The sequence below is a fragment of the Sinocyclocheilus rhinocerous genome, unplaced genomic scaffold (genome assembly GCF_001515625.1).
Source record: "Sinocyclocheilus rhinocerous isolate Xijiao unplaced genomic scaffold, SAMN03320098_v1.1 scaffold1390, whole genome shotgun sequence".
In the NCBI taxonomy this organism is placed as follows: domain Eukaryota; kingdom Metazoa; phylum Chordata; class Actinopteri; order Cypriniformes; family Cyprinidae; genus Sinocyclocheilus; species Sinocyclocheilus rhinocerous.
This window is the reverse complement of record NW_015665627.1, coordinates 41872-61126: the sequence shown is the minus strand read 5'-3', so window position 1 is coordinate 61126 and position 19255 is coordinate 41872. Positions and strand designations below refer to the sequence as shown.

The 19255-nt window shown below is 37.1% G+C and overlaps 3 protein-coding genes across 5 annotated transcripts in view; 2 read left to right on the top strand and 1 right to left on the bottom strand.

Moving 5' to 3' along the window:
• LOC107731396 (zinc finger CCCH domain-containing protein 7B-like) overlaps nt 1-5692 on the top strand; it is an 18863-nt gene extending 13171 nt beyond the window's left edge. For both annotated transcript variants that reach the window (XM_016542453.1, XM_016542452.1), the window contains exons 17-22: nt 1132-1208; nt 1363-1613; nt 1799-1904; nt 3147-3255; nt 3392-3525; nt 3631-5692. In XM_016542453.1, the coding sequence (XP_016397939.1) occupies nt 1132-1208; nt 1363-1613; nt 1799-1904; nt 3147-3255; nt 3392-3525; nt 3631-3669 (716 nt within the window). In that variant the 3' untranslated portion in view covers nt 3670-5692. The remainder of the gene's footprint in view (nt 1-1131; nt 1209-1362; nt 1614-1798; nt 1905-3146; nt 3256-3391; nt 3526-3630) is intronic.
• Nucleotides 5693-7543: 1851 nt separating this feature from the next.
• On the top strand, nt 7544-13830 carry LOC107731413 (thyrotroph embryonic factor-like). 2 transcript variants are annotated; one of them, XM_016542479.1, is made up of 5 exons: nt 7544-7768; nt 10284-10646; nt 10871-11079; nt 11668-11879; nt 12029-13830. In XM_016542479.1, exons 1-5 carry the CDS (start codon nt 7693-7695, stop codon nt 12048-12050), a joined length of 882 nt encoding a protein of 293 aa, XP_016397965.1. In that variant the 5' UTR covers nt 7544-7692; the 3' UTR covers nt 12051-13830. The 2 variants fall into 2 exon arrangements, with proteins under 2 accessions (XP_016397965.1, XP_016397964.1); XM_016542478.1 differs by lacking the exon at nt 7544-7768 and adding an exon at nt 9243-9598.
• Nucleotides 13831-16999: 3169 nt separating this feature from the next.
• Nucleotides 17000-18606, bottom strand: LOC107731403 (PHD finger-like domain-containing protein 5A). The gene is made up of 4 exons (XM_016542464.1): nt 18444-18606; nt 18093-18116; nt 17402-17568; nt 17000-17190 (listed from the first exon to the last, which is right to left on the bottom strand). The coding sequence occupies exons 1-4, from the start codon at nt 18493-18495 to the stop codon at nt 17101-17103; spliced, it is 333 nt and encodes a 110-aa protein (XP_016397950.1). The 5' UTR covers nt 18496-18606; the 3' UTR covers nt 17000-17100.
• Nucleotides 18607-19255: the final 649 nt, after the last annotated feature.

Genomic DNA, 19255 nt, shown 5'->3' with positions numbered 1-19255 from the left:
TGCTGGTTTATGCTGGTCCTTTGCCAGCACATGACCAGCATAAACCAGCAAAAGGACCAGCATAAACCAGCAAAGGACCAGCTAAAACCAGCAAAGGACCAGCACAAACCAGCAAAGGACCAGCTTAAACCAGCATCCCAGCGTCAAAACATACCTAACCAGCATATAAAGTTACATGCGGTGGCCGTGCTGGAGCATTTCCTGAGCATCAACCCGGTGAGTGAACAGCAATATGAAAGTGGCTTCACGAGACTAACGATGAGCATAGACAACAGACAGAGAATAAAATGTAGCGTTTTTATTTCCAACATGCGCTCGTTCATGGTTGTATTATTTAATTAATGCAAAGTTACGTCTTTATTGGAAGAGGACTTGACAGATTATCTTAGCCTACGTGACTCCGACTTCATGAGACGATGAGCATATAGACAACAGAGAGCGAATTAAATCCAGCACTTTTATTTCCAACATGCGCCCATTCATGGCTGCATATTATTTAATTCACGCAAAGTTACGTCTTTATTGGGACAGGACTTGACGGATTATTTAACGTGACTCCGTGAGTTCGTCTCTATTTCTTCGAGCCAAGCTGCATAAACTGCATATCAGGCATTTATGTAATACATCTAATTTGTGCATTAATGGCTGTTATGTTAAATAAAGTTTACTAACTACAGTAAATCAAGTACCCGTGCACGCCTGTTGTTGTTGTCTTGTTTCCCCTCAGATGCGCTGCAATGGTGATCCTGCGTGCAATTCTCAAAACATCCACAAGATGGTGGCGTTTATCGGTGAATCCGATGTTACAAAACCAATATCCGGTTATTGTAAAATGCTTAAATATCGGGGAAAATATCGGTAAATCGATATATCGGGCGATCTCTAGTTACAATATTACTGTTTTACTGTATTTTTGAGCAAATAAATGCAGTTTTTATGAACAGAAGAGACCCGTTTCAAAAATATTAAAAAAAAATCTTACTGACCCCAAATGTTTAAACAGTAGTGTAGGGAATTACTGTCACTTTTGTGTCTTTTTTGCACCACGCTCTGGTTCATTACTGTCTTTGACACTGACAATTGAAATCAACTGATGGTAAAAATAAAAGTTTTGCTTATGTGTTGGGGCAGGTATTACCCATGAGGAGATGGTGCAGGAGTCTAAGAGACACTGGCACAGATTGGAACAGAATTCGCAGAGACAGAAGGTGAGGCTGAGCAACAACACTGTGCTGCCTCACAAATGAGGTGCTGCCTCATCTTTGCTGGAATCTTGTCCTTTTATTTGATTGGCCCTGCAGCAGATGTAAATTCTGTTGTTTTAAGTCTAGTAAGTCTTTCTTTTTCACCCGCCGTCTTCAGCCCATGCTCAGCTCCCACCAGCCCAGCGGGAGCAGCAGTAGTGCTGTGGTCTCTGGAGGAGTTGTCAGTGGAGGCGGAGATGGCATTGGGGGTGGAAGCACCGGAGGAGGTGGAGGAGGACTTGTAGGATGCGGTCGAGGGCGCGGCTTGAATCTGAAGATGAAGTTTGTGTGTGGACAGTGTTGGAGGGAGGGTCAGGTCAATGAGCCAGACAAGTCACTGAAGTACTGCACTGCCAAAGCCAGGCACAGGTTAGCTTCCCTTATTCAAGCAGGCATCATCTTACCACCAGGATGCACAATATGTGCTCATTAAAAATTAACGTACCTGGAATGTTTACTGGAACAGTTGTAATGTGACTTCTTTTATTGGACACAGTAGACGGCAGCTTTGCCTGAGGTCGATAATGATTTGCTTTGTCTATTCTTCTTTCCAGCTGGACAAAAGAGCGCAGGGTGTTGCTAGTGAAATCGTTTGAGAAGAAAAAGTGGGTGGTAGTGCGACCGCTCCCTTTTTCCCGTACCTACCCCCAACAATATGATGTAAGTCTTACAGATTCTGATTCTATTTGTAGATATTTCGGGTAAAAAGACACTACCATCTAATGCTGTTAACTTCAAAATTGTTATACGAACTGCTGTTCAGTTACTGTTTATTTGTGGATATAATCATCAATGCTTGGATAAAAACTGAGTTGTCTGCAAACATATAAACTGCACATAAGGCAGTTATTATTTTAAAAAAAACATTTGTAATGATATAATTATATTTCTCAACCCTCTACATGATTGACAACGTGATTAATATTCATGAACCCAGCAGCTCATCAATCTTTAGTGTGTTGTATATTGTTAGTATAGTAGTAGAATTAGTAGTAGTATTATCTTTTAATAATAATTATCTATTACTATTATCATTTTTTTTTTTACAGAAACCCTGAATGACCAACAATATCTGAAGCATCACCACCAGTTCTAAATTAAAATGACAAATATGCATTCATACATGGTTATCAAGTTTTAGTTCTAATCACTAAAGTTATATAATTAAATGGTGCTTAATTATCATAATATCATAATATAATGCTTGATTGATTAAGAAGCTGTGCCATTTTACAAAGATAAGCTGATTTGGTGGAGTCAAATATATATATATATATATATATATATATATATAATACACACACACACACACACACACACACATATATATATTTATATTTATGTGTGTGTGAAAAATAGTATAGTATATCAGTCCGGCGAGTAAACTAAAACCTTTACTAGCCAATGGCAATTAGACTGCCAAGGTGCGCGTAGAGGGTTGTTTCTACTCCAGTTTGTGTTGACATTTTTTTTACCAGTATGTGTGTTCCTTGGGAATCGAACCCACAACCTTTTGCGCTGCTAACGCAATGCTCTACCACTGAGCAGAGTACATATATTCAGCTATATATATTTTTTTTTTCCAGCTAACTCGCAAGTTACTAGCGAATTACATGTGACATATTTCAGAAAGTTGTACTTTGTTTAATACTTTTTAATACAAACATACCTTCTGATGTTCATTAACTAGTAGTAAAGTGGAACAGGTGATTGCTTCACTCATTTTCCAAGTTGCCACTTGTACTGAGATGACCATAAGTTTTTTTTTTTTTTTTTTTTTTTTTTTTTTTTTTTTTTTTTTTTTTTTTTTTTTTTTTTTTTTTTTTTTTTTTTTTTTTTTTTTTTTTTTTTTTTTTTTTTTTTTTTTTTTTCTTTTTGCTGACTCTCCGTTTTTGCTTGCAGATGTGTGTTCATGTCATGAAACAGAAGAAGTGCCACTATATTGGGAACTGTTCTTTTGCACACAGTTTGGAGGAGCGGGATGTGTGGACCTATATGAAAAACAACAGCTGTGAGAATCCATTTCCTTCAACTGAATGATTTCTAGCTTTATTTTTTATGCATTTTTGTGGGTGTGATTCAGTGATGTTTCCTTAAACCATTAATGCGTTTTAACACAATCTGCGTATCTCTCTGTGCTCTCTAAGTGAGAGACATGCAGCAGATGTACGAGATGTGGCTTTCGTTGACCAATCAGAACCGACGTGCAGACGACACCCTCATGACTCCACCCCCAGAAGAAAAACGGATCGCCATGCCAACTGACTATTCTGAGTCAATGGTGGGTGGCTGCAGAAGAAAGTGACTTGTTTGTGTGATTAAGTAGAAAGCTCTTAGTTTTTTTTTTTTTTTTGTTAATCCGATTTATCCGTGCTCTTTTTGACAGGTTGGGCGACGGATGTCTGGTGGTGGAGGGGATCTGTGACCTGGTCCTGAAAGTGTGTGGTTACAGGCGGTCTGGATGAAACTTCCTGTTCAGATGTCAGCTTCTAAGGCCCTTTCCCACTCTTTCAGTGCCACTCTGGGAAGTACAAGACTCTGCTGCCCTTCAGGGCAAAGTGCTTGACTATAGGACTAATACAGTGATTGTTGCCACATACACACATCCCACATGCTTTTTCACCCATTATCAAACACGTTCGCCCACTCACTGACATGACACTTGGCACAGGCTTATAGGGTGTCATGTGAGTACACACTGGTACTTTTACAGCTAACTCAAGTAAGGGCAGTTTGTTTTTACGTTCTTTAAACACATATTTGAGGAGTTGAAGATCTATTCCCACAGTGCTTTTTTAACTCAAAACCAAAACAGACTGGTTGTCCCCGTATCAAATCAAAGCACCTGTCATGCAGGCCACTCATGTTTCAGTCAAGTATGTGGTGGCAGATGGCAGATTGATGATTTTGTCTGAAGTTATGAAGTGGTGCTTAACTGTTCCTGCCATATTGGTAGAAGAGTTTGAATGTACAGCCAAATGCGGCCATTTACAAGAAATTTGAGATTTGTTCAGATGTCGAATGTATTTGATACACTAAGGCAATTAATAACGGACTAAGTAAAAACCACCCCAACTCACATAATGCCAGTCACAGATCTTGCACTGACATACACTCATTTCCTCATTCTTTCCATTTGCACTGAGTGAGTTTGGCAGTGCTTGATAAAGAAGAGGATAGAATGCACACAAGGGCTGTTTGCAGACTTGAGTCATCAGACTATTTGGATTGAAAATACACTTTGTATTATTATTATTATTATTTTTTCTTTGATCGAGTGATTGGCGGTTGGAAGATGCTTCCGTGTTTGTTCATTCAAGCTAATAGATTGGGATTTGAAGTGCATAATCTGTGACACCCATAAACATGCAATTAAGAGACTCTTGTTTGCCACAGTTCAACGTGGGCCAGTAGCTCATTAGTTCTCCATATGTACCATTTATTGATTTCATATTAAGAGCATGAACGGAAATGCATTGCAAGAATATAGGCAAAAGAGCTGTACTTGCCCTGCCTGTTTGTAGTTATATTCATAATATACTGTCAAGACATGCAGTGCTACCCTTAGTACGCCTTGTCCTTATTTTCAGTGGACATGAGATATATATATATATATATATATATATATACACACACACACACACATATATCTACTGGCATACTACTAATGATTATTGATAACTTAGCAGTTAAGCTTAATTAAGTATAACCTTACCTTGTATTGATTACATAGAACTTCTTGTTATTGAGCTATGCTGTATGACGTATTGCTGATTAGATGGTTAGTGATTTTTTTTTCTTACATGAGTCATTCCAGAAGTGTCCGATTTGTGAGGTCTAGATGAGAATGTGCTGCCTCAAACTGCCTATAAATGCTATAGAAAGGTAATTTAATCACCCTGAGATAGTTTGTTATAGAAAATGGAATCAAGCTTGTAATTTTGCATTGAATTTAAATCAGGGTTTAAATAACACGTGAAGGAGCAGATTTGGCCTGGTAACAGATTCCAGCTTGTATGGAGATTGAGAGGGACATTCTGGAGCGACCTAGTACGCTTTACAGAGGGATCATATTATTACTGCTGCTATTATTATTATGATGATGACAGTGATGATAATGATTGCCATTATGACTACTTCTATCTTCCTATATGCTATTGATATATGTATATGTTAATTGCTATGTATAACACTTTAAATATATGTATCCATGTATGAATATAATACTTAACAGTGAATTATGTCTATGTATGCTTAGTGGGCTGTCCAGAATAGAGGAATTGAGATCCTAGGCTAGTTATCTTTATTTTCTTTCAGCCTAAACTCAATGAAAAGCAAGTGACACCATTAACGTTTAGTGTCATGCTTTTGTGATGTGTGTTAGTTGCTGTCAGGTTTCTGAAACCTGGGATCTCTTTTAAGAGGGTTTATAGAGTGGTTGTAGTGAAGAGACATCATGCCTTAGCAAATTCCCTGTGCACCACGTTCTTGATCGTTTTGATTCGATCCTCACAGCTCTACTGTGACTGAACACAAAGCATGCATGGATATTTATGTTTGTCTGCATAGCGCCTTATACAATACATTTATATACAATTATAAATACCTTAACAAATAATCCTACTCTTTCAGTATAATGATATATACACCTTTAAACAACTTGTTTAAAGAAATAGGGGAGGGAAGTGTATTGTAAATGTTCTCTGGTTGGCAATGGAGAATGGTTTTGCACATAACTCTCATTTGAAACATTCTGAGGAACATGATCATGCTGAGATGTTATGGTAGAGCTGAGGTAGTGTGCGTAACAGTTGAGATAGAGAGAACACACAACCTGAGAGCTGAGAATCTCCGTTAACAGTCTCTGTTGTTCAAACATGGGGTGGAGTTTGCAGTCATTCATATTCATATCAAAGGGTTAGTACTGCTGGCTATTGACTGTCTGAAGGCTGCAGCAATGGTCATTTACTCCCATCCTCATTCTTCATTTGTGTTTATTTTATCACAGAACTGGAATGTTCTGGGCTCTCTGGACTTCGAAACCAAGGAAGATTGCCCATTTTAAAATGACCTTTGTGTTGCACACTTTCTGGACGAAGTGTAAAGCAGATATGTTCATAATAATTCATATTCAGCCTAAAAAGACCATGTGGGATTTAGCAAATGTTGGATTATATAGGTTATGTTTCTGTTGAGATGGTTTATTTTTCACCTACTTAGATAACCAGTAAAAATCAGGGTTTTGAAAAAATGAAAAGGAAAAACAATGCCTCTTTTTGTACTGTATTTTTACATTTGTCTGTTTTGTTTCTCCTTTTTCTCCCTGGTTGGAAGTGAAATATTGATCACAGTGGACCAAATCTCATGAAAGTGTTTAACAATAAATAGACTGTTTTAGAAAATGTGTCTGATTTTATTGACTTTCATTGAATTGCTTTTTTTAAAAGACGTTAAATCAAAATGAGAGTTGTGACTTGATAGCTTTAAAGTCGTCTATGTTCTAGTGTACTCCTAAACAATGACAAAGTTCATTTTAAGAAATGCATTTAAAATTTACAGTGTGTATCTCATATTGATCACTCTTCCTGCATTACATATATTTTTGTCCAATCAAATGCTCTCTAGAATGAGAAGTCTACTCCCTCAAAACCTGACTAGCATGTAGACTACTAAATAGTATGCAAAAATCAGTATGGCAAATGAATAGTCTGTCTGATTAGGCTGTATTCATTAAACAGTGGGTGAACAGATAGCCTTTTTAACGAAATTATTTTGTCTCTGGTGGTTAGTATGTCATAGGTCAAAGAATATAGAGGTCAAAAATGGCAGATGTTTACTCTACCTGAATGCAGTTCATCAATAGTTAATACCTGAATAAAGTACATATTCTGAAATACATATTCTTTTTTTTTATTGTTCAGAAATCTTAATCCTAAATTAATTTACTTCATTGCCTTTTTTCAGAAGTTGTTAATTATCACATTTTAAAAACATGACATTAAGGTCTGACTCTCTTTGCCTCTGGAAAGTGAATGACACTGATTTAACGCAACTGAACTGAATTTTTGCCCTCACTTTCATATCATTGACACGCAGATGTTTTAGACTTAGATAACTTGTCTTCATTCTTATTGGCTGGCGGAGTGAATACATTCAGCTAGAATGACCAATAAACTACCGCGCCTCATTGACTATTAAACAACAGGCACACTGAAACGATATTCATTGGTCAAAATCTTCAGCCCTATGGAAATAAGGAAATTTGAGGTGGGACTAGTTAAGTAACTTCGTAGATAGGACAGACTTTGTGACAGCGATAAAAAGTTAGAGAATTTTTAGTGGTGCATCAAATTTATGTGAGAGACCGTTTGAGAAAGTGGAAACTCTGATTAAGCGTCTCCTGCGTCCAGCTTTTCCCCAGGTGTTGAGAAATTCATACTGTTTTGAAATGTCTTCCGAAATTCCGGAAATGTTCAAAGCCTTGCTTGAGTATCCTTTCTCTGTCCCTTCGATTGATGACAACGGTAAGAATGTTCACTGTTGGCTCAATACAGGTTACTTGAACACTCGAATTTACCTGCATTTCCACTGTACAGTCTGCACAATTGGTATACTGCAGGATTGTACTTGTGACATTAGATAATACCTCATGCATTAAGTAGATCAAGTGGTACATACGTTCAAAATGAGACGTAAATTGACTATATTTCCAGCATCTGAGGCATTAAATAATAAATTAGCACTAATAAGTAATGCATTATTTTAGATAAAGTGATTTTTTCTTTCTTTTCATGACTTTTCATGAAGTGTCAACAGCTAATGTTGTGCATTGAGAAATAGTTTACTAACAAAGTTTTGGATACATTACTTACAGTGGCTAGGTAATCTGTATGTGCAATTAAACTATTAATATTATGGGAAAATTTGCATTAACCTAATTTTTTTCGTGATGTCTGTTCTTATGTATTTACTTAGCAAAATTTTCCAATGTAATTATCCTATTCATGGTGTCGGTATTGCATTGACGGACTGTCTTTATAAAACGTTTTTGGATATTGTTGCACCAAGTAATTGGCTAAATCTGATGCAGAGGTGTAGAACTTTTTATTTCAGTAAATCAATTATGGGGAAAAAATCTTCTGGACAATATGATTCTGTCATCTGTATTAAAATTGGGACTGATTATTTAAATGTGATGACACAGATCCTCTTAAATGTTAAAGGTGCAACCGTAAATGAAATGTGCAAATAATACACAAAGATGTGGGCTACACTGCAATCGCTGATTGTTGATTTGTAATGTATCATATTGGCTATATAACATAAACAAATAAAACATGAAATATGACCGAGTAACATAAATTGCATATCGCCTATCGTAAACTTGAGGGCAAGATATATGCAACCTCATTCAACACGTGAAACACGCGATGTTTTTCCTGTAGGCTACCGTTGCTGCTTCGTGATTGGTCTTGTGTGCACACTGTGTGTGCCATGAGTGCACGTGCGAGGCCATGTGCCAAACCTAACCCATAGACTGAATAAGATACGGGCGGGCGGTTCTCTCGCGAGACATGAGCTAATTAGGTACAATGACAAGGCATATTGTTGTTTTAATCCCTATCACTGTTTTGTTATTAATGATGTCTAAGTTAAGGTTTAAAAAGAGGGCCTTTATGGTCACTCGTACTATGAAAGCGATTTTATTTGGAATGAATTGGTAAAGGTGTAAAAGCCATGTGATTTTAAAATTGTATATGGTATGTATGCCCACACTTCAAGCCCCACTGTGTCAGTGTATCAATAAGGTTCTCGTGACACGTTTTTCTAATACATTTATGAAAAATAACCGTTTTGACAACCAATGCAGAGTCGACGAACCTTCGCTGTACGTACTGACACGCCTCTGTGTCGTCACGCCTATTTAATAATTCATGAGAGGAGAGCGCAACCAACCTATCCGCGTTCAAAAAACGTTTTTTTCCACCTCTACAAAGGGGAACGGTTTATATGCATGTTAAAACACTCTTCTGTAGCTAACTGGAAAATCGGGTCAAACACAGAAGTAAAGTCTGAATAGAGAGGTGTCAACCGGCGAGGTCATTTCAGATTAGATTTTTTGCGTACATAAGTCACTGAAGACATTAACATATTTTTCTTGGTTAAACTAGGGAGTTCAGGTTGTCTTTAAAGTTACGCTATTCTTACGCGCGGCACGAAAGCGTCTGTTAAAATGGACGTGGACCCTGTTTCCGTCACGATGGACGTAGGCATTGATATTCCGGCTGCTTTTCCAGTAGTTTTAAAGAAAATAATGGAAATTCCGCCACCGAATCTTCTAGAAGGCGACGACGGTAAGTGCCTCTGCACCAGTCGGGCGCTTGTGGCTGCGCAGAAGCTTGCGGTCGGTGCTCGCTGTACTGCCGAATTATTGTCAAATGCATCATGTATGTTAATATAACAACAGACCTGTAAGCTTTTCTCGTTATGTAAATAGAGAACGTGTTAATTCGTGTTATTTATAACGTGGTTCGGGTTATAACTTAATGTCTCACGGTTACATTCTCGAAAACTATGGAACTTCGTGAATGAATCATTCTTTAATGTTTTCAGTGAGTTAGTAGAACCGATTCACAATAACAATTTGTTATTTTAGCACTGTTTAATGTACATGCACATTATATAGATCTTATGTAGCTCCGCCCCTTTCCAGCGCTGCGCGCTTGTTTGTCTGGTGCATAAATTTTTGTTTTTGTATGCTGAATCTTGTCTGTTACAAACTGAACTGTAACATATGAAATAACAACATGCACGTTTAATAATGAATCTCTTCGCAAGAACCGAACTTTAAGTCACTTGATGAAACTGCGACAGTTTGTCTCTTTTTCCAAATCTGCAGTTTGTTCTGCCCAGTAACAGAACTTTTAAATTTTATTACACTTTATCTACATTTTGTCCGATGCATATTACGTGTAGATTCTTAGACTTGGGATTAAAAAAAAAATTCTGTCATAATTTATAACTGTTTTTAAATTGCAGAAAGTGATAAAGAGAAACTCTTTGAGGATGTTGACTCTGAAGGGGTCAGTGAAATGGGACCATCAGCTGCCTTAACACCTGCCATCTGGGAAAAGACCATTCCCTATGATGGCGATACCTTCCACCTGGAATACATGGATCTGGAGGAGTTTCTCATGGAGAATGGCATTCCTGTCTTAGGAGATGAGGGTCAGAAAAAGGATCTTGAGGAAGAAAACTTACAGCTGACAACTGAAAACTCATCCACAACCTCTACAAGCAAGACAGCCCCAGCAATCTCTCTTATGCCAGTCATGGAACTGGATCAGTGTGAGGAGGAAGTGGTCACAATCACGGCATCCAGCTCAACAGACAGCAAATCAGGTCAGCAGAGAAAACAGAACACAGTGTACTTTCGGTCACAACATACTTATCCATTACACTGTCAAGCTGTTTATCATGAAGATCTGACTTAAAGACTCAACAACAATTGAGTGATATTTAAACATATTGAATTGAAATAGCAAAAATGTTTGAAAGTAATGAAACGGTACTAGATGTTGGTTTAATTTCATTATTGGACTTTACTAATTCACTTTTCATCACAGATGAGAACCGTGTGAAGCCAGAGCCCATTAATCCAGAAGATATTGTGGTAGAGATCAACTTCGAGCCGGATCACACAGACCTTGTGCTGTCCAGTATACCTGGAGGTGAACTGTTTAACCCTCGCAAACATCGCTTCTCTGAGGAGGAGCTGAAGCCTCAGCCTATGATCAAGAAGGCAAAGAAAGTACTTGTGCCCGAGGAACAGAAGGTAAACACACAGTTGCACTTTCCTCAGGGTTATTATAATTAACTAAAACCATTAAAAAATTTGTGTTACTTGAAATAAAGTAAACGTTTCCTGAAATATCCTTAAACTTATTTTATTTCAGCTATTTGCTAAGGCATTATATTTACTTAATTAACTTAATGTACTAAAATAAACTAAAAATTAAATAAAAATTAATGAATACTATATAGACGTTTAAAAAAGAGCTGCTAAATATGACAAAACACAACAAAATTACTAAAACTTTAAAATAAAATGTAAACGGAAAATCTAAAAATAAAAACGAATTCAAAATATTAATAAAAACTATATTAATATCTCAATAACACTGCCTGAAATATTACCTTAATATCGTGTAACAGTATACTTGACTCTGATCAACAACGGCAAGTATTTGTGCCTGAGGTCCAAAACTCAATTATACAGTTACACCCTAAATATACGTGAACATGTGTTATGTAAAAAGATATTAACAGTTGTATTTTATAACAACAGTGTCATTCTCAAAGTAGAGAAAAAAATCTTGTTCCCCAACATTTGATTTTATGTTTTTTTTTCTCACTATTTCAGGACGAGAAATACTGGCATCGGAGGAAGAAGAACAACGTTGCAGCCAAGCGTTCACGAGAAGCCAGGCGGCTAAAAGAGAATCAGATCACAGTACGAGCAGCCTTTCTGGAGCGAGAGAACTCGGCTCTGAGGCAGGAAGTGGCAGAGTTGCGCAAGGACTTTGGGTGCTGCAAGAACATTGTGGCACGCTATGAAAGCAAATACGGACCACTGTAAGGGACAAACAGGCATACAGACAGTTTGCATGTAAACACATAATCAAAAGAGCCCAACACACAGAGTTAAAACACTGCAACTCTTATTGGTGAATAAGTACTGTTACTAATATGGTGATTAACGGCCTTTTCTCTTCTTTTTCAAGTGCATCAGCTGTAGACCTCTAAACAATTATTGATTTATTTGCATTTTTGAAAGGCAAAAAATTAATAATGGTGTGGAATGAAGAGGAGAAAACAGGAGATAAGTGAATGTGATTAAAACTGTAGAGCTAAGTGATGTTCTTAAAAAAATCCTTGTCAGCCACTCTTATCAACATATCCCCTTCATTTTAATCTTACTTCATTGTAACAGCTTTTTAAGTGTGTTTTTTAAATGCACCAGGTTAGAAGAGGCCTTCCCTTAACCTGTTCTTGTTTTATGACAAGTTTTAAAATATCTAAGTAGTTTTAGAATGTGAAATCATGTGCAGTGGAAGTCACTGGTCTTTATTCATAAAGAATCACTGGCATTGACTTCAATTTACTTTCTTATATATCTTCAGTTTGTATATCTTTGAATTCTCTGAAAAATTACATCAATTCAAAAAATTCCTTTGGCAAATTTGGTACAGGGTACCAAGTGGTGCATTTTGCCTGCAAAAGTAGAAATAAAATGGCATTATTGAAATACGGGGAGAATGTATCACATTAAAACTGTAAAAACTGAATCAAAACTGTAAACAGGAATTGTAAATTTATCATGTTTTTGTGCTGCAAAAAATGTTGATGTTTTGTCTGTCAGTAAGTGCTAGAATTCAGCAGAAACTATTGAAAATAGGTGCTCTGTATATCTGCAAAACCTAAAAATATTTAGATAGTGTCTTTGATAATAACTGAGTAGATCTTCTAAAATCATACCTTGTTTACTTCATCATGGTAGTTTGCCGTTTCTGGGACTCATGCAGGTCAGTTTATGCACAGAAATAACAGACTGTACATGCGATGGATCTTGTATCTGCTTAGAACTTAGCAAAACAACTGAAGTGCTTATATAGGAGTTTTTTCATATGTATCATATGATATATATTTTTTTCAGATAACTTCTAATATTTTACAAAAATGGCTTTGCAGTGTGAACCACACCATTCATAGCTCAGAGTCAATATGAATCCGTAAGTGTCCTCAGCAGAGCGCCTGTTTATAAAGGGCGCTAGTGTTACATATCAGAAACTAAACTCAAACCTCTCGTAAGGGCATCAGCCCCCTGCTTGCCGCTTTCCTGCATTTCAGGCACATATTTTGTGCAACTTGTCTCTGTCATTTTGAAACATATCATCAAGGAAAGAAGATAAAGGGTCAATTCACATGTTTCACAAACAGTTCATATCTTGTGCTCTCCGTTAATTGTTGTGAAGTGAAAGTTAGGCTGACGTTTATTATCAGGTTTAATTTGGCAAAACTCACATGTGGCCACATTTGTCCTTTTTCATGTGTTTTGTGGAAAGGGAATCTGATATGTAACATAATCTTGACCAAAGCTAACTTTGATCGAACGCTGAAGAACATGTTTTCTTTAGCAAGCACAGAATGACTCCACTCCAAATCAGGTGTTTAATCTTTGCAAATTTGTGGTCTGTAGACACTTTTTTTTTTTTTTTAAAGTGCTCTATGGTTTGTCATTTGTCCTCGAGCTTCCTTTCTGACGAGTGTGAAATGTGAGACGGTGAGATGAGGGACAAGACAATAAAATGGAAAGGAGCTTTATGGCTGTTCTGAAAGGAATATTTACTGTTCCTGACAAGAAGAGTTTCTTCTGTTGAACTAGAAGAAAACTCAGTTGCATATGAGATGCCAACTTTGTTGCAGTAACATATCTTTGTTTTGTCGATTTTAATGTTTTTCTAATTGTTACTGTTCTTTTGTGAGGAGTGAATTCTCTTTGTAAGACTTATAAATATTTTTTGACTTGTAAATGTTGTCGGTGTCTTGCTGTTTTGTGTTGTACATATTATTAAAGAATTTAAAAATTTGTTTTACCGACATGTCAATCATTTTTAATAATAAGTAACAATGCATTTGTTCAAAAAATGCTTTGATGCCTCAGAGAATTATGACGAACCGAATCTCAAATTTCAGATGGGAGAGGAGCATTGTGTAACACAGACAGATGCCAAAAAAAAAAAGTTGCATAACACAAAGAGGGCGGGGCTAAAGAAGGCAGTGTGATATGCAGATATACTGAGCTGACCCAAATACATTTCTGTCTGAAAAAGAATGCTGCCATTCATGGTGCAGTTCACTCTATGTAGATTTTCTTCAGGAGCGATCATATTTCAACATTTAAATACAATTCTCAAAAGGGTTCTCACCAGTATATAAGCACAATCTTCTTATTGCCTTTCTTTAAACACATTGTATCAGCAAGATCCAATATTGGATCAATCGTCAAATTCATAGATATCAACATAAACCAGCTACAACATATGTGAATATATTGCATAAACCCGGTTTTTAGCTTGCATTTGCCCTGGCCCATTTAAGTAAAAGAATCTGCGATATATGATTTGAGATTGTATAGGCCTGCTAGGCATATGCTAGTAAAATCTGTATTTGGAATGTCTTTCCTTCCTATGACGAAGCCACGAGAGTTACATCAAATTAAATACCAGATACAGTTTATTGTGTAGCCAATCACCAATAATATTCAGAAAGATTTTACGCATAAATGCTGGACTTATAAATAATATAAATAAGCTCAAAATACACCAGGGGCCTGATGTATTAACGTTGCGTACGTACAAAATGGGCATGGAAATGTGCGTACGCAATTTTCCACGCTCATATCGGGATTTACAAAAAAATTAACTAGGCGTAAATATGTGCGCACCGTACGGACACTAGACCATACGTACGCACTCTTTTACTGGAGGGAGCGAAATAAGGAAGCAAACAGAATGATTTTAAAGTCTGTTTTACATGTTTAGATTAAATATGACACTGAATAAAGTTGTTAAGCACTGAAATTTCATGAAATTATTATCCAGAAATTACAACATTTTTATATGAATTTAAACAGAAATATTTGCAGTGGATGTGCTGCTTTCGAACAATTTTCCTGTGGTATGCTGATTAATGTTTTAATCACAGCAAGGATTGCTTGGCGCATGACAATTCCGCTTTAAACTTCACGGCCACCGTAAAAACTCATGTTCTGAGAAAATACTTTTGCGCGAATAATAATGATCATTTCTGTGAACTTGACTTTGTCTGATGGCTTTGGAACATAGGCGGTAACGACAGACATAAGGATGCAATCGTTGATCAAACAGCCCATTGGTCTGATGACAGTCTGTTCACAGGTGTCTCGCACAGACAGACAGTAGCCTAATGATAACCCCTTTCGTGCTCTTCCCAATATTGTGACAAACACCATATTTAAAAGATAGAATTTGAAGGAAACTAAGATATGCGCGTTTTATTTTCAAAATGTTTTGTTATTGACGCGGTGAGTCAGACAGCCATTTACACTGCAAAAAAATAAGGCCTTTCTCTTTCCATCAAAATATAGGCTATAAACATTCTAAAATATATGTTTACCTTTTAGGCAAATTGCATAAATTAGAATAGTGATGTCTCAAAACGCATTTATAGTCCGTATCTCATTTTCCTAACGTATTCCTACCCTTAACTGCGTTAAACATGGTGTCACGTGGATATGCATGGAAATGATATGCAGATGACGTTATGCATATTAAAGGGGTCATATGATGCTTTTTTAAATATCATTATTTTGTGTATTTGGTGTAACAGAATATGTTGACATGCTTTAATGTTCAAAAAACACATTATTTTTCAAATACTGTACATTATTGTATGTCCTCTATGCCCCGCCTCTCTCAAACGCTTCGTTTTCTACAAAGTCCCTCCTTCCGACAAGCGCAGTCTGCTCTGATTGGCCAGCTGACCCAGTGCATTGTGATTGGCCGAACACCGCAAGCACTCGTCGGAAATGTAACGCCCCTTACCATAATCGCGAGCTTCATCTTTCAAAATAAATGTAAAGACAGAGCCCGAAAGGGGAACAGAGTCGCGTGACAGACACAGTGATGAAGCTGGTATGTGTTTGCAGTACACAAGCCACGGTTAAGACAGCAGACTCCTGTGATGTGACCCTGTCTCTCTCTCACACACACACACACACGCGCGCGCGCGCGCGCACACACACACACTATGCGCAAAACTCCGCATTTGAACAGTCAATAGCAAATACTTAAACTAATAACAAAACAGTAGCTGATTCAGAAGCGCCAGATTGTCATAGCAAAGGCAGAATGACCTCTTCTCCTAGGTTCACGAAACGGTCGTCCATAAAATGCATTGCTGTTCTGTTGTAAGTGATCCAAATAAAGTGCTTTTGCTTTCGCACTGAAACACACAGCGTCTCCCTGACATGGCTGCTTCAACACTAACTGCGGTTACTGAAACCACGCCTTCTTTCTTTGCGTGATCATTTGGGCGCATTATGCAAATATTTCCACATGGTGATGTAGATATGTGGGGGCGTGTTAGAATGAGCCGTTTTAGGGGGGCGTGGCAGAGTCTTAACTTTGATAAAGAATATCTCTTTGGTTTTGAGACTTGTCTTTGCAACTTCAGGGATCTTATCTATGCACAATCAGCTTGTAACACTCCAAAGAGAAAGGAAAACTTGAAATCGCATCATATGACCCCTTTAAAACTAGGCGTTGTTTCGGGAAGGAGACGGGTTGGAGATTCATGTACGCACAATTTTCCGCTGACTGGGTATTACAAAGGGAATATCGCACAGGTTCTGGCGTACCCATGGCTTTATACATCTGAAAACTTTTGTACGTACGTAAAATCTAGCTTTTGTGCGTACGCACACATTTAGGATTAAATATACGTAAAAATTTATACACGAGGCCCCAGGTCTCTCATTTTGAAATCTCTATTACTACTTCCAGCTGCTAAGAACAAAAGTTGATAGACATAAAATATTCATCCTTACAACCATTTAATCATCTAAAAATGGGGAAAAAAATGTTGTCAAAAGCCAGGTAAATACTAGAAGTTTGCAGATGTATTATAAGTATCAAATAAAACCGAACAGAATATTCATCACAACATTAAAAAAATTTATTGTAACAACAAGTCTGATAACAAAATGGAAAACTTGTGCATGGAAAAACTACTGTGACATAAAATCCCTGTTTCTTCACCTCTTCTTGAAGCCGTATTTTTTTCTCTCATAGAAAAGGTCAGTCTTCGAGCTGCCAAGGTTCACGATCTTGGGGCAGCCATCCCTCTGTGTATCAATGAATGAAAAAAAGCATGCATTTAAAAACATAATAGATAATTACATTTGACATTTTATTCAATATGAGATTAAACAGCACCCCAAGTACTGAAAAAAAGGAAAATATGGTTACACATCACTGATACTGGGCAATATAGACTTAGCATCAGTCAGTCAAACAATACTTAAGCAGAGCCAAATGTAGAGCAGATTTACTCACGTCTTTCTCCTGGATGGTGCACTCTTTGCAGTAGTAGGCATCAGATACTCCAGGACCTCCACAAATCACACAGCGCCCTTGGTAAGACCCATAGTTGCATTCATCACAAATACGAACTAGTGTACAGGGCCTGACATAAGAGTCACATATAACACATTTGCCATCACCTTAAAAAGAAAAGAAACAGACATCTGTTGAGTTAAAGAGCACAACACTGAAGAAGAACCATTCTTATAACACAGAATTGCAGTAGCCCCTCACTGCAGAACAAAGATCCAGGGGGCAAGGTTGGATCCACATCTAGGGGGTGGAGACAGGTAGGTTTAGGTATATGTAAGGTGGGAGGAGTTGGATCTGGATCCAACCTCGCCCCCTGGATCTTGTGTTCTGCAGTGAGGACCATCTCCAGAATAGTGCCATATATGTTTCACTTAACAGCCTTGGAGCTCATGGTAGTTCAGTTTTGAAATGTTTTTATGGCACGGTTAACAATCAGTTTCTACTGCTGGACGCTATTTAGTATGCACATAAAAGAGTGATTCATTTTCTTTTATCCAAACATCTGTAAAACAAATAAATGTGAAAATGAATTGAATATTTGAAGAAGCAAAAAAATCACTGAAAACAAATGACATTTGTTTGAAATGAGAAAAAAAATGGTAAAGCTTCAAACCAATAGTCAAAAACCTACATTTTTCACATAGTCTTCCAATGGCTGCAAAGAAAGGAAAGATCCAATTAGATTCAACGTTATTCACACACTTGATCAAACGGAAAACATGCAACTGAACAAAACAGCAAAAGGTTAAAAATAATAATAGCAATACTGCCAATACCTGATAAAGCCGTTAACTACTAACTAAAGCATTAATCGCCTCCAACTTTCTTTTTAAATTGTACTATTCATTCATTTGATTTTAGCGCTAGCAAACTTTCTCACTGCATTGTTAGTTTCACTTTTGTTCGTTAAACAAATATATTAAATAGGTATTAAACTAAGGTATTAAACTCTAAATCTAGATATAATAAACAGCAACCTTACCAACTCCAGCCTGTTTCCTGCAAAAAATCAAATCAGGGTGATGTTTTGCCATAATGAAAGAACGAGCGCTAAATGCTAGCCACACACTAGCGACGATGCGGCGATGACCTCCGAACTCCCTTCTTCTGATGATTTGAATGGAAGGCTCCTTAGCATCTTAGTGCCACCTACTGGACACAGGACAACCCTTCTTCTTCTTCTTCTTCTTCTTTTGGAGTTTTATGGCGATTGGCAAACAAACGATAGGTGCATTCCCGCCACCTACTAGGCTGGAGTATAATTTCTTGCAACTTAAAGTCTATTAATGGTAAAGGGAATAACCAAGGTGAAATGGGTGACACTACTACTGCAGGGCTCATTTCTACATTTATTATTCCACATGACTGGGCTTCTTCTTCTGCTATCCTTCCAAAACTTCTAAACTTGTCTGACTCATGTTCCCAACATTTTCCCAATACTTTTTTAATTGGATGAGTTTCATCATGTCCCTTTACAGAAATCCAATAAGTCCCAGGACAACCCTTGTGTCAAATGTTAAGGTAGACGATGAAAAAAAATTTTCAAAGCTATGTATTACACCAGATGCGTACTACTAAAATAGAGACGTGTTTCATGGCGAAAACTTGATTTATTGAAATTCCATTCTCAATTATAAACTGTAAAAGGTCTGGAAACCTTTTTATCTTATAGGTATAAAATTGTATGATATCCCTGGACAGAGTGCACATTTTTGTCCGTAAAAATAATCTAAGTATAATGCAAACTTTTTAAATTAAGATTGACGTGTATAATATATTTTACAGACTTTTTGT

Excerpts from the sequence above, each read along its gene's own strand:
- LOC107731413 (XM_016542478.1), top strand. The coding sequence starts at position 9,478 with ATGGACGTGGACCCTGTTTCCGTCACGATGGACGTAGGCATTGATATT. Across the intron at positions 9,599-10,283 it reads TCTTCTAGAAGGCGACGACG|AAAGTGATAAAGAGAAACTC; the intron begins GTAAGTGCCTCT and ends TTTAAATTGCAG. Across the intron at positions 11,880-12,028 it reads GAAAGCAAATACGGACCACT|TGCATCAGCTGTAGACCTCT; the intron begins GTAAGGGACAAA and ends TTCTTTTTCAAG.
- LOC107731403 (XM_016542464.1), bottom strand. The coding sequence starts at position 18,495 with ATGGCAAAACATCACCCTGATTTGATTTTTTGCAGGAAACAGGCTGGA. Across the intron at positions 17,569-18,092 it reads TGGAAGACTATGTGAAAAAT|GTGATGGCAAATGTGTTATA; the intron begins GTAGGTTTTTGA and ends TTTCTTTTTAAG. Across the intron at positions 17,191-17,401 it reads GCACCATCCAGGAGAAAGAC|AGGGATGGCTGCCCCAAGAT; the intron begins GTGAGTAAATCT and ends ATTGATACACAG.